Here is a 14,666-nt window from a genome sequence, read left to right as displayed (position 1 = left end):
TATCTATCTATCTATCTATCTATCTATCTATCTATCTATCTATCTATCTATCTATCAATTTTGGGTTCAAGGATTTTGCATGTAAGTGTACAGTGTGGGCACTCCATGCCCGCAGAGGCCAGGAAGTCTGCTGGAGCTCTGGTATGGAGTTACAGAGAGCAGTAAGCCACCACGTGGGTGCTGGGAATGGGACCCAGGTCCTCTCAAGAGCAGCTGTGTTAAGCCCTGCGCCCTCCTCCATCTTCTAGGTAGCTGGATCAGAGTAACTAAATTATTCTCTTTTAAGACTTTTGCTTTCTGAATAAATGAGAGAAATTTGAAGGAGGCATTAGCAATAATTAGAAAGCAGAAGATCAGATCAGAAGCTGGGGAGGCAGTTTAGTGGCCAAAGCACTTTCTGATAGACATGAGAACCAGTGTCCGATACTCGGGATCCATGCAGATGGCGCAGGGGAAGCCCAGTGATCCCACTGCTGGGGAGATGGGCCAGGATCCTGGAGTTCGCATGGCTGCTGTCTCAAGGCACAGCTAGGTGTTGTGTGACTGATGAGCAGCACATTAGCCTTGAAGAAAAGAGGGTTCTGCGAGGCGTTTCTTTCTTTTTCTAACATAGAGAACACACAGGAACATACACCATAAAAAATTTAAGAGATTTATTTGTTGTTTGTTTTTTGTTTTTGTTTTTTGAGACAGGGTTTCTCTGTGTAGCCCTGGCTGTCCTGGACTTACTTTGTAGACCAGGCTGGCCTTGAACTCACAGATATCCGACTGCCTCTGCTTCCCTGAGTGCTGGGATCACAGGCGTGTGCCACTGCGCCCGGCTGATTTACTTTTTAAATTAAAACAGAGAGTCCTTTTTAAAAAGTCAGTTCTTGAAGCTGTGCTGGGAACTGGTGTTACCTGGTACTCCGGCGGTAAGGGGTTAGGGAACCTCTGCAGGTTGCACACAGCCACGGCTCTCTGGTCCTGTCTGCATGTCAGGTGTAGGGGGTTACTCCTGAGCGTGTCGCAGTACGGGCTCGGCACCTGCCTCCTGCGCACAAGAAAGGCAAGCTACTGTCAGGCTATGCTCCATGGCAACGGCCTGCTGAACGGAGGGTCTGCACATCTCAGCATCACATTCAAAAGAAAGTATTACAGGTCCGTTAGAGACTGTCTTTTTGGCTATAATCTCCAGTTTAACAGTTTATAGTAAATTTCTAATCAAGTTATCAAGAGTTTCCCCAGAGTAGAGGGATGCTGAACATAGATGTGGAAGATTCATCTAGATACTAAGAGCATTATTACACCTTATTAAAAAAAAATTCCATTAAACCTTTCTACACCCTTATCACTAAAATCCAGTTCTGTAGGTCCACAGTCTGAATGAGCTCAATTACTGAGGGGACATTTTTAAAATCTAAAAGTATGACGTCTCATTTCTCCTTCATGGAAGACGGAACAGCTGCATTTTTCTCTCTTCTTCATTTGAAGTTCAACTGCAGTCTGCTGGAGCCCTGGCACTGGAGTTACAGTGAACCAACAAAAGCAAAAGACGTGGAAAAGCAGAGAGCAGAGTGCAGGCTAAGAGTGTAGTTAGGGCCTCAGGGGTAGGGCACTGGCAGAGTTGCTCTGCAGCTGAGGACGGAGCAGCCACGCAGCTCATGGGTGTTTCCTGTGGGCTGAGTTCTTCCCCAGACCCCACAGAAAAGTGGGGGAAGTCTCCTCTGACCAACCACAAGTGCCACGGCATGCACATTCCCTACACACAGTGTAGACATGCAAAATAATATAAACAGATTTTAAAAGTAATTTAAAATATTTAAAACGGTCAGTAGAATAAGAAGTAGGAAATGAGCAAGGCCATAAAAGGAGTTAGCACTGTCAACACACAAGACATCGTGAACCTGGCCATAGTACTCCCCCAAACAACAGCAGGATATGAATTCCTTCCAAGTGCTCGGGTACACACAGCACAACAAAGCCTGTTCTGAGCCACAGTAAGTTCAGAACAACTCAAGTCATAGAGCGTCTCCTCCACCATGCTGAAATCAGGCTAGGCTTCAAGAGCAAAAATGTGACATGGAAACTGTCAAACCCTTGAAAATGACATACTAGTAAATAAGCCACAGGTCAAACAGGTTGTTTTGGGAAAAATACTTTTAACTAGACGAGAAGAAAGCTACAGAGAGCTGGGCTTGGTGGTGAATGTCTGTAATCTCAGCACTTGGAGAGGCCGAGGCAGCCGGATCTCTGGGAGTTTGAGACCAGCTTGTTCTACAAAGCAAATCCAGGGTTACACAGAGAAACATTGTCAAAAAAAAAAAAAGAAGAAGAAGAAAAGAAAAAAAAGAAAGCAAGAAAGCTACAGCATACTGAAGTTCAGGAGACTAAAGTTATTAAAGACATGGAAAGAAGCAATGCCTCTAACCAAACAGTTCCAGACTCTGAAGAAAGGAGCAAATGGCCAGAACAGCAGAAAGAAATATGCAGAAGAAAAGAGCAGCAGCCAGTGTGAGAACAGAGCACATGACAGCGATGATTCAAAATGGATGCCGCCTGGCCTCGATGAAGATGAGTTTGAACTTCTGCTCCTCCTTCCTCCACCTCTGGAGTAGATTACGGTTTTCTTCAGCACACCAAGGTTATGTGGTAGTGGGGATGAAACCCGGTGCCTCAGGCACGCTAGGAAAACACCCTACTGACTGAGCTATATCCGCAGTTCCCAAACACTGATGGTTAAGGAAGATTAATAAAATAAAAACTCTCTGGAAAGAAACAAAGAGAGAAGGTACCCACTGCCAGTCTTAGGACTGAAACAGCGCGTCACAGCAGCCTGACAGACAATTAAAAGGTAACTGGGATTACAGGTAAAGTCAACCTTATATACATAGATATGATAACTCAGATAATAAAATAGACCAATCTCTCAAGAAACCATAAAGTGGCACAATTTATTCAGCGTGAAACAGACAACACGAGTAGCCTGTACGTATTACGGAAGCTTAGTTCACAATGTTAGAACTCTTAGAGCAATCTTCAGGCCCAGACCGTGCCACTGGAAAGTCTACTTTACATTTAAGAATGCAGCTTGCTCCGGGGCTGCAGGTGAATAAGTAGGGGAGGCCATGGCAGGAAGATCATGAGTTTGAAGCCAGCCTGCGTCACATCTACCAAAACCATCAAAACACGAGGTACCGTGCTAGAGCTGCCGTAAGGAACAGGCACCTTCACCTTGACCTGCAGATTTCACCTGTCAGCATGCAGGGTCAGAGGGCAGGCTCAGCATGGACACACCCCAGCTTAGAAGCACTCTCACCAACAACATCGGGCTGCATGCTCCTTTCAAGTTCAAAGGAACATTCACTGAGAAAGCCATATCCTGGACCAAACACAAGCTACCCAATGATGGGAAAGTATACCAAGACCACTCCCAGGTAATAACATAATTAAACTAGAAAGGAATAAAGATACAGGGAAAATCCCAGCTACTTGTAGATTGACGTCTTTGAGAGAAACAAGACTAAGTTAAACGAAATGAAAATGAAAGCACAATGGAATACTACTGAGCAATTAAAAACAAGGAAATCATGAAATCTGCAGGCAAATGGTGGGATCTAGAAAAGACCATCCTGAGTGAGGTATCCCAGAAGCAGAAAGACACACAGGGTATATACTCACTTAGAAGTGGATATTAGAAATATAATATAGGACAAACATACTAAAATCGGTACACCTAAAGAGGCTAAGCAAGAAGGAGGACCCTGGGTAAGATGATCAGTCCTCACTCAGAAAGACAAACAGAATGGACACTGGAAGGAGAAAACAGGGAGCAGGACAGGAGCCTACCACAGAGGGCATCTGAAACACTCTACCCAGCAGTATCTCAAAGCAAATGCTGAGACTCATAGCCAATCTTCGGGCAGAGTGCAGGGAATCTTATGAAAGAAGGGGGAGACAGTAAGACCTGGAGAGGATAGGAGCTCCACAAGGAGAGCAACAGAACCAAAAAATCTGGGCCCAGGGGTCTTTTCTGAGACTGATACCCCAACCAAGGACCATGCATGGCAATAACCTAGAACCCCTGCACAGATGTAGCCCATGGCAGCTCAGTATCCAAGTGGGCTCCCTAGTAAGAGGAACAGGGGCTGTCTCTGACATGAACTCAGTGGCTGGCTCTTTGATTAGCACTCACATAGCAGCTTACTACTCCAGGTCCAAGGCTTCTGAAACCTTCACACATACATGCAGGCAAAACCACCAGCGAATCAATTAATCAATAAAACATGTTAAGTAACATGATATACATGCTCTGAGAGCCATATCTAGTTTATAGCAACTTTACTCACAATAGTTCCAAAGTGGAAATGACCAAGATGTCTTCAAAATATGACTGTTTAAACAAACTGTGGCATATCCATATAATGGAAAACTACTCTGCCATAAAAAGCTCAGATTAGCATGGTTCCTCATGCTTATAATTCAGCATTTGGGAGGCTGGGCAGGAAGACTGCTGTGAGTTTAAGTCCATCCTGGTCCACTTAGTACTAAGCTGGCAAAGCCTACAGACATAGTAAGACCTTGTCTCAAAAGCAAAGAAAAACAAAAACACAAACTAATAATACACACAATAAAATGGTTGAATGTAAACATTGAGTGGAAAATGCCATTCACAGGGCACATATAACATTCATTTAATGCTTAAACTTTCCATGACATCTTTCTGTATTCTTCAAAATACAGAAATGGACAATAGATTGCTGGTTTCCAGAGTTTAAGGAGGAACTGGGTTGGGGGGGAAGTGGACATGTCTAAATCAGCACCTGAGTGGTCCTTGTGACAGATTGTTCTCAGTCTGACCGAGCCTATGTCAATGCCCTGGGAGAACGCTGTAGGCCAGCTTTTCAAGATGCTCCCTATCAGAAATTAACTACAGGGAATCGCGGCTTTCATATGTGTTTATATCTTCATATACATAACTGTTCAGATTAGGGTTATAGTTACAGAAATATCTCTGTGTCTCCTCTCTCTTTCTGTGTGTGTGTACCCATGCTAAAGATGATACTCAGACCTAAAAGAGCTTGATAGGCGATTAGCATAAGCATCCAGTTCTTAAAACCCCAATCAAGAGAATAGTTAATTTTCAGGGCTGGGGATCGAACCCAGGGCTTGGCACATGCTAGACAGGCATTCTACTACTGAACTACATCCTTAGTCCAGTTTCTGGATACTGAATCAACATTTGCTTGTATATTCATGTGTGCGTTCTCTAAAGAAAACAGGAAAAATGAGAGAACACGCAAAAAGCTTAAAAAATATATGTGCTTATGAATTATAAGCTAAAGAATGCTCACAGATGCTCTGGCCACCTTACTGTGGATTCTTCTAGTATGTGACTCAAAGCAATCCTGTAGGTATGATTTATTATGAAGAACTTATAGAACATTTTCTACACACAGGAGCTGGTATTTTATGCTTACGACAAATAACACAGTCAGAAATTAACTGCACAAAGATACTGGGTGGAAACATTCTTACTTTTGCCTCTGTTGATCGATCCAGAACTTACAGCTCTTCCTGACAAATTCACAGCCCATTCCTCGGCCCCAGTCCAGTTTCTCAGCCATGCTGTAATTTGCTTTGTACCAGCTGTGGAAACAATGCAAAGAAAGCACCTTTTACCGATCCTGCAGCTACTACAGATCTCAGCAACATGCAGAGCTGCGACTCAGGAGGGACCCAGGAGGCCATGGCCAGAGCTGCACATGTGTAAGGGCCTTGCTCAAGTGGGATCTGGGGGAGCCTGCTACACAGGATAGTGAGAAAGGGCTTTTAAATCAAGGGCAGTTTAGCCAGCAAAGACTCATATTTCACCGGGCGCAGTGGCACATGCTTGTAATCCCAGCACTCAGGGAGGCAGTGGCAGCTGGATCACTGTGAGTTCAAGGCCACCCTGGCCTACACAGTGATTCCAGGGCATCCAAGGCTACACAGAGAAACTCTGTCTCAAAAAAGAAAACAACAACAACAACAACCAAAAACCAAAAAAAGTCCCTTATTTCCTGATCCTTCCTCTTCCCCTTCACATTGATTAGCAAAGCACATCTGTCTGTATGGCTGAACTCCCAGCAACTAGAGGAGACAGTACCCACCTAAACCGGGAAAGGACCCGTGAAGGCCCTCGTGTGCGGATAGCCCCATTTGGTTCTGTTGCATTGTTTTTGAACAAAAAGAATTGCATTGACAGAACTTAAGAGTGTTCCTTCGTGCGACACTGAGATTATTTCTAACAGGGTCACTGCAGCGAGGGGTGAGTTTAATTTGCAGAAGTTCTAGAACTATACCGCCCTATGGGGAAATACTTTCATATTTAGAAAACATAGTTCCATTGCAATTTTCAAAAACTGATATAACTTACCAAGTAGAGAGTGGCTAAGATATTACTCCACCCCAGGTAGGCATTCCCCCATATATCCTGATTCCCCCTTGATGGTGTTTCCTGTCATAAGCTAGACGCTGTTTGCTAAATGCTAACCACAACAGAACAGACAAACAGTTTTCTGTTTACAGAAAATTTCTGCTCTAGGCCTGGAGAGATGTTTAGCTGTTAAGACTATGTCCTGCTCTTAAGAGTCTTAAGCTGTTAAGACTATGTCCTGGGACTCAAGTTCAGTTCCCAGCAGCCATGTCAGGCAGCTCACAATGGTCGTAACTCCAGCTCCAGGGGACCCCAGGCCTTCTTCTGGTCTCTGTGGGTACCCACATAATGGAACATAGACACACACAAATGAAGACAAGCTGGGCATGGTGGTGCATCCTTTAATCCCTGGGGAGGCAGAGGCAGGCAGAGCTCTGTGAATCTGAGGCTAGCCCGGTCTACAACGTGAGTTTCAGGCCAGACAGAACTACACAGTGAAACCCTGTCTCAAATAAACAGACAAGATACCAAATAAAAAAAAATTAAAAATTCTAATCTAGTGAGGAAGACAGATAAACGAAAATATCTTAAATAACGAGTTTCACAAAAGAGAAGTAAAAAGTGGGTATTACCAGCGGAACTAAAGCTGGTGGGGGGACCTTGGGCTTTTATTAGGAAGCACTAAAGACAGGGTTCCCAGGGCTTTCCAGAGCTGTGCGGTCACTTGGTGGGTTTGATGAGACTTTCCTTCTTTCAAAAGCAACAGAATGAAGGACTGAGCTGTGAACAGTAAATCTTTTCTCATTAGACTTCGGTTCAGGTTTTACATAAAATCCCAACACCTGGTTGAAAATTACAAATGCTAAGGGGCTATACTAGGGCTTTCCATAGAGTAGCTCAGTCAAGCCTCAGAAACCTCCGTGGAATGGGTACCGCTGTTACCTCTCCTTTACAGGCGAGGAAACTCAGGCAAAGGTACACGCTAGTAAGTGATAATGCCTGGAATGTCGAGTTTTGGTTTCAATGTCTCTATGTGATTTAAAAAATGAGATCCAATCCACACAACATGAAATTAATCTTCCTAACGGGCACACATGCCTCTAGAATACACACACGGTCATGCCATCACAATCTAATTTCAGGATTCTTCCATCACCCTTCTCTGTCCTCGTCTCCCATTCCTGATGAACACAAACCTCTGTCAGTCTCTACGAATTTGCTGCATATTTCCGAGAAACGGGATTAGTCTTTTCCTTCCACTTAACATAATATTTTCAAGGCTCATACATGTTATAGTGTATATCAGAATCTCTCTCTCTCTTTAAACAGATTTTGGTATGGGGGTTTAAAGCAAAATTGAGAAGAGGGTACAAAGGGTTCCTAGACTCTCCCTATCTTTACACACTCACAGTGTCCCTCATCAAAGTTATATATTGGTCACACCAGTGAATCTACATGGGAATGCCATTGCTTCGCCAAATCCATAGTTCACATTAGGGGTCACTCTTGGTATTGTATGCTCTTTTAGGTAAGTATGTTCTGCCTAGCAAGTGTACATAAAATCCCTAAGTTTGATCTCCAGTACCGCAAGAAAGGGGAAACGAAGGGAGAGGGAAGGAATGTTATCGCCACAGTGCCACACAGCATGACTTAGCAGTCCTTTCTGTCTTCTGCATATTCATTGCTCTTTACTGAGTTAACCCTGGCCACCACCCCTCATCACATTGTCTCTCTCACCCTTCCTCATATAGCTATAGTTGTACAGAAGCCTTTTCAGATTGGCTTCTTCCATTCATTAATTCATAGCCATGTCTTTTCATGGCTTTGTAGCTCATTTGTTTTTAGCATTAAATAAATCCTTTAAATAAGCTGCTCTGATCTCCCACAGCTTGTTTATCCAGCCAGTATAAGCATCTCTGTGTAGGCTTTTCTTTCAGGAATAAGATCTCAACTCAAGCTAGGTTGTGGTGGTTCACATCTTTAATCCCAGCACCTGGGAGGCAGAGGCAGGCAGATCTCTGTGGGTTCAAAACCAGCCTGATCTACAGAGCAAACTCCAGAACAGCCAGGGCTGTTGTACAGAGAAACCCTGTCTCAAACAAACAAACACAAAACAAAACAACAACAAAAAAGGAGTTCAACTCATTTGTAAATATCTTAACTGGTTGTATGGTAAGAACATCTCCGGCTTTATTAGCAATTCCCAAACTCTCCTCCTACCTGGCTGAATCATTTACTGCCTCTTGGCAGTGACTGAATTCCTCATACCCCACGTCCTTGCTGGGATTTGCTGGTATTGAGTGCTGCGTAAGCAGTCATCTCTTCAGAGTTTCAGTCAGAAGTTTGCTAATGACGTGATGTTGTGCATCTCCCGTATGCTCATTTGCCTCTGTATATCTTTTTGAAGAAACACTTTTTTTTTTTGTTTGTTTGTTTTTTCAAGATATGGTTTCTTTGTGGAATAGCCCTGGCTGTCCTAGACTCAATTTGTAGACTAGGCTAGCCTCTGCTTCCGGAATGCTGGAATTAAAGCATTAAATTTCTGTCCTAAATACTTTTTTTTTTTTCATCTCTTTTTAAACTATGGCTTTTTGTCTATGGCCTTTTTCCTATTCTGCCATTCACTGTTCCTCTATGTATTCTGGATACTGAATAGTCATACAATAAATGTAAATTTTTTTCTCATTTAGTGAATTATCTTTGTACTTTTTTGATAATATTCTTTGAGGCACAAGTTTTAAATTTCTTGATGAAGTCCAAATTTTCTTTTTGGTTGCTAGAGCTTCTGGTGTTAGACCTAAGAATCATTTCCTAATCTAGTATTATCAAGGTCCACATCTGCTTTATCTTGAGTGCTTTATAGCTTCAGCTATTAAATTAGGTCTTATTCCATTTTGGCCTGGTCCCAGCACCAATGGTTAAAGTGTTCTTTTCCTACTGAAGGTCGTAGTGTTTCTGCCAGCGCTTCCTGTGGTGTGAGGCATTACGCCAATGAAACCACATACTTGTGTAGAACATGTGAAAAAGGTTTAGGTTAACAGACCAAGGAGGAAAACAAAGGAGGATATGATAATACACAAGACAGTATAAATATTTTTAAAGTATTAATTTTGTTAATGGTTCCTTTCCAAGGTTTATATATTACAGGAACTTGTAGTGGAATACACAGGAATAATATCTTCAACTTTCAAGATAAAAAAGACAATGTCACAAGTACAAAAGACCCCATATTTCTGACTCTAGGATACAGGCATCTGAGAGTCACTGTTCCTCCATGCATTTTGTGTATGTTAGTATATTTCATATCAAAAATACTTAAAAGAATAATATCCCACAAGAACCTAAAATATTCGCTATTACTTTCTAGAATGTAACTTTTTCTTTCAAATTTTGCATGCTACTAAGGACTTTTCACAGTGCTATCAGCTACCTTTGAAGGATGTGAGCATGCTGTCTTTTCTGTGGTATCACCCCACTGGGTAAAGGAGATTATGGTAGCTGCTTGTGGTACAAACCTGTAATCCCAGTACTTGGAAGGCAGAGGCAGGAGGAGGCAGAGTTCAATATAGCCTGGGATAGTGAGCCCCGTCCGCTGCCCCCCAAACCATCACCACCAAAAATCCTACAAACAAAGAAAACAAAAAAACTAGATTTGTGGAGGTTGTCATAAGCAATGCCCATTACTTGTTTATCTACTTACATACTATTTCTGCCTTCCTCTCTCCCTTGGGGTTGGACTTCTGAATGACAGTGGCATGGAAACCATCATCTCTGAATTTCTTCAACATCCTGCCTCTACCCACAAAATGACCTGCATTTTCACTCTCGCTCTTCCTTCCTGAATTAACAGGCAGGAAACTGATCCCCACCTGAGCTGATTTATTTCTCTCATTAGTTTGTTCTTGGTTCTCTGGAACTCATTTATCTTGTACTGTTAGGAAAAGCTGTCTCAAACAAATCCTTTCTGACCTACATTTTTGGCTCTCATTAAACAGAAAAGAGAAATTCTTATTCTCATCATTATTATTATCACTATAGTTACTGAGCGGGGGCATCTATACTGGGGACAGAACCTTGAGTATGCTAGGCAAGTGTTCTACCATTAAGCCACTACCCATTCCCCTCATTTTTTTTTTTTTTTTGAAACAGTTCTCACAGTCAGCAATGACTTCTATATTTCAAAATCTTTATACTTCTATGGTGGTTTGAATGAGAATGGCTCCACGGGCTTATACAGTTGAATAATTGGTCCCCATTTGGTAAATCTATTTGGGAAGGGTTAGGAGGTGTGGCCTTGTTGGAGGAGGCAGGTCACTGGGGGCGGGCTTTGAGGTGTGATGCCCAGTACTCTTTGTGTCTCAAGGCTGTTCCTTTGCTCCACCATCAAGGACTTGAAGCCTCTGAACACGTAAGCCAAAATAAGCCTTTCTCTCAGAAGTTGCCTTGGCACTTTTTTTAAACTTTAAACTTGACAACTTTAAAAATTTTTAAAAATCTAGCCTTCATTTTTATTTTGAAAATTTCTTGAATTTTTTGAAATTGTATGGGTGCTTTGTCTGAATGTATGTCTGTGCATAACGTGTGCCTAGGGCCTGAGGAGGCCAGAAGACGGTATCAGATCCTCTTGAACTGAAGTTGCAAACAGTTGTGAACTGCCGTGTGGACGCTGGGAATTAAATGTGAATCCTCCGGAAGAGCAGCCAGTGCTCTTAACTGCTGAGCGTCTGTCTCTCCAGCCCTAAGTCTTCATACTTCACTGACCCATTGAAAGTTAAGGCCATATCAATTATTTTCACTGTGTGCGTGGTTTGTTTTAATTTCTGAGGCAAAGTCTTACCGTATAGCCTAGGCTGGATCTCACAGTCATTCTGCGTCAGCCTCTGGAGTGCTGGGATTACAGGCAGGTATCACCATGCCGGTTTATTTTCATGGTTTTAATAATACTTTTATCACTGGTTTTCAACTTTGATGCTATTTCCAAATTTCTTGTAGACTGTTTTAGAAGAGGTGATAATGCTTCTACTAAAATTACTCAGATTTTGTTAATTAGAAATTACGTAAAGTATTTTATTTACATAGGATATTTCACTATTTACCAGAGAAACCCACTCCTTTCACAACTGGGGATTTGCTAGGAATGGTAGCACCCAGCTTTAACCCTAGCAGTGGGAAGGCAGAGACAGAGGTAGCTGGATCTTTGTGAGTTTGAGGCCGGGCTGGTCTACACTCCAAGTTGCTGGCCAGTAAGGGTTACACAGTGGGACTCTCTCTCAAAACACAAAATAAAACAAAACAATAACAAAAATCCTAGGAATCTACAGATCACTCATTCAATTAAATAATTTAAAATTATCTAGGTTAGTTTCCATATTAGCATGGCTTCATGGTACCTTAGATTTTGTTATATTCATTCTGTTATGTTAAGAACAAACTGCACAAAAGGAATCAGTTAGTACATTTTGCTTTCGAATAAAAGATCAGCATTTTCTTAAGCTCTATTTTTACTACTCATTTAATTTTATAAACATATCATTTTCTCACAGCCGTCTTACCCAGTGTCCTCCATTAATGCCAGAGTGATTCGAGAGAGGACTCGGTTCTGGGTGTGAGAACCAGTCATTGCTTCATTCTGAAAATTACCAACAAATTTTATTAGAAGATGACTCCATGACCCCTATGCATACTTAAGATGTTTTATGTGGTAAAAGATTTACTTGAGAACGATCAAATACAAAAGCTTTAAGATATCGTGCTAGAGGAAGCAGGATCTACTCTATGCCTTAAGGCTCCGTTGTTTATGACTTCCCTGCAGTGCTAGCAATAGCGGTGAAATGCACGTGAGCATCGGTGGAGTGAGGGGCCACTGCTGCGAAAGGCTCATGCTCCCTAAGCAAAGTCAAGTGAGTGAGTGCTCCAGCCAGGTGCCCAAGTCACTTCGGGTCAGGAGGAATGTTTACATGGATGTGCAAAGAGGATGCTTTCCTAACTCTCAACTGTGTGATCACAGAAACCTACAGTAATGTGCAAAACAAGTGTGCCAGAACCAGGGGATCAAAGGATTACAGCCAAACATCCTGTTGTCGAGTAGTTTAATTTACACCGTGGGATTCCTATCGTCCTGGTAAGGGCTCTTTGGCCCTGTAGGCAGCAAATCTCCTGGCTGGACGGCTCTAGCTGCTCTCCGAGTCTCTACACCACAGTGTTCTTCCTGATATTTTTGTTTGTTTTTTGAGACAGGGTTTCTCTGTGTAGCCCTGGCTGTTCTACTGTCCTTGAACTCACAAAAATCTGTCTGCCTCAGCCTCCTGGGCGTTGGGATTAAAGATTTATGGTACTTTCCTGATGCCTTAATACCATGGTTTAGGGACACAAGGCTGATTTAAGAGAAGCAACGAAGCTAATAAAATTGGCGTTCTCAGATCTTCTGCTAGTGAGTACACCAGGATTTCACTTCTGGCTGCTCTAGCGAGTCTAAGAGATCACTTACGAAAATCCCTTAAGGAGAATACAAAGACAGAGATTCCCATGGGTATCTCTCTACAAATGTCCATCACTGTCATTTTTGGTGACCTAGATCAGAGCAGCGGGCACAAACAGAAACCCATCCTTCCTAGGCTTCTGACCTTCAGTCATGAGCTCTGTTTGTTGAGATTGTCTAAACAGAGCTCTAAGAAGAAATATTCACTTCCAGAGTCTTAATTCTACTTCCAGAGTCTTTCCATATAACTGACTGTGACCTGGGATTGACTTTCTGGCTCTAGTCCCCTAAGACCTAATAAAGATGGGATGTTACCTGGCAACAGTATGAAAGGGGAAAAGGCTTACTGCTGCATTTCTGGTCTTGGAACTTCTTGAAATGAACATGAACACCCACTGTAAGCCACAGTTTGGGAGTCTTGTGAAAAATGACTATTGGGTGTGTCCCTTAAGGAGTCTGTAGAACCACAAAGGCGGTAACAGCTCCTATTTGGGTCACAGCACTCTTAAGCCAAACCAAGTCTTGCATCTGCCTGAGGTGGGGTTTCCTGTTTCTGTACTGCAGCTGAGGGACAGAGGCGCTGCTGACAGCCTCCTGGGTATGAAACACACGTACACATGCCTGATTCTGCTGTGCTGGCATGCTGTATGTCCTTCTACGGGAACTGTCTGACATGACCTGGTGAGGTCTTGCAAGTGTGACTTTTAGTTGAACTAAGAACATTTGCTACCCTCCGCTCTGGGAGGCATACATGGCAGTTGGTCATTACATCCTTTTTTTTTTTCTTCTTTTCTTTCTTTTTTTATTTTTATTTTTTTGAGACAGGTTCTCACTATGGAGCCCTGAGTGGCCTGCAACTCATTACACAGATCTGGGAAGCTTCAGACTCAGAGATCCACCTGCCTCCGCCTCCTGGGTACTGGGGCTAGAGGTGTGCACCCGCCATGCCTACCTCATAAGATAATTTTTGTTGTTGTTGTTGTTCGAGACAGGGCTTCTCTGTGGAGCCCTGGGTGTCCTGGGACTTGCTCTGTAGACCAGGCTAGCCTCGAACTCAAAGATCTGACCGCCTCTGCCTCCCTAGCGCTGGGCTTAAAGGCGGGCACCACCACTGCCCAGCATAACTTTTTTTTTTTTTTATTATGAAAACTTAGGATATATCTCAGAAATAAAACAAATGCCTAGCATGCACATGACTGAATCCAATTCCCAGTACTACAAAGCAAAAATGCAACAGTTTTTAGCCTGGCATGGTGGTGCACATATGCAATCCCAACATTCAGAGGGAGAGGCAGAGGAAGTTCAAGGCCAGCCTGGAGTAATAAGACATTGTCTTAAAAATAGTTAAAATATATACTTACTATTTAAAATATTTAAAAATATTTCAATTTTAAAAATAAAATATTTAAATGTTCATTAACACAGACCTGTTTCATTATGTACAATCTATGTATCTCTTAAAACTTAGGAGCTCCAAGTATGCGGTCTATAGCACTAAGGCAGGTTTCACCCAACCTCTACCGCACGCACGGACAACCTCCATGGAGACACACACTGAGCAAGACTGGACAGACCTCAAGCAGGCGCTTCTCCCAGTGGTTGAGCTCCGTGCCCATCCCGCCTTGGTTCTCCAGCTCCATCCCCTCCAGGGCCGGGCAGTTAAAGTGTTTCCGAGCTTCCTCCTGAGGGTCATTAAAGAAACACCCACAAGAGCACAGTGAGGTGACAGCCACTCCTGATCACATGCTATGATCAAGCGGGCCTGATCACATGCTATGATCAAGCGGGCCT

General features: G+C 42.9%; 1 protein-coding gene across 1 annotated transcript in view; it reads right to left on the bottom strand.

Moving 5' to 3' along the window:
* Lmln (leishmanolysin like peptidase) overlaps window positions 1-14,666 on the bottom strand; it is a 52,062-nt gene that overhangs the window by 10,971 nt on the left and 26,425 nt on the right. The window contains exons 11-14 of the mRNA XM_055625227.1: window positions 14,450-14,557; window positions 11,950-12,026; window positions 5,518-5,628; window positions 901-1,033 (exon numbers count right to left, since the gene is read on the bottom strand). Coding sequence (XP_055481202.1) covers window positions 901-1,033; window positions 5,518-5,628; window positions 11,950-12,026; window positions 14,450-14,557 — 429 coding nt within the window. The remainder of the gene's footprint in view (window positions 1-900; window positions 1,034-5,517; window positions 5,629-11,949; window positions 12,027-14,449; window positions 14,558-14,666) is intronic.

Source organism: Psammomys obesus, unplaced genomic scaffold (assembly GCF_907164565.1).
Source record: "Psammomys obesus unplaced genomic scaffold, mPsaObe1.curated_primary_1811, whole genome shotgun sequence".
Classification (NCBI taxonomy): Eukaryota; Metazoa; Chordata; class Mammalia; order Rodentia; family Muridae; genus Psammomys; species Psammomys obesus.
The sequence above is the reverse complement of the archived record's forward strand: the minus strand, read 5'-3'. Positions and strand labels throughout refer to the sequence as shown.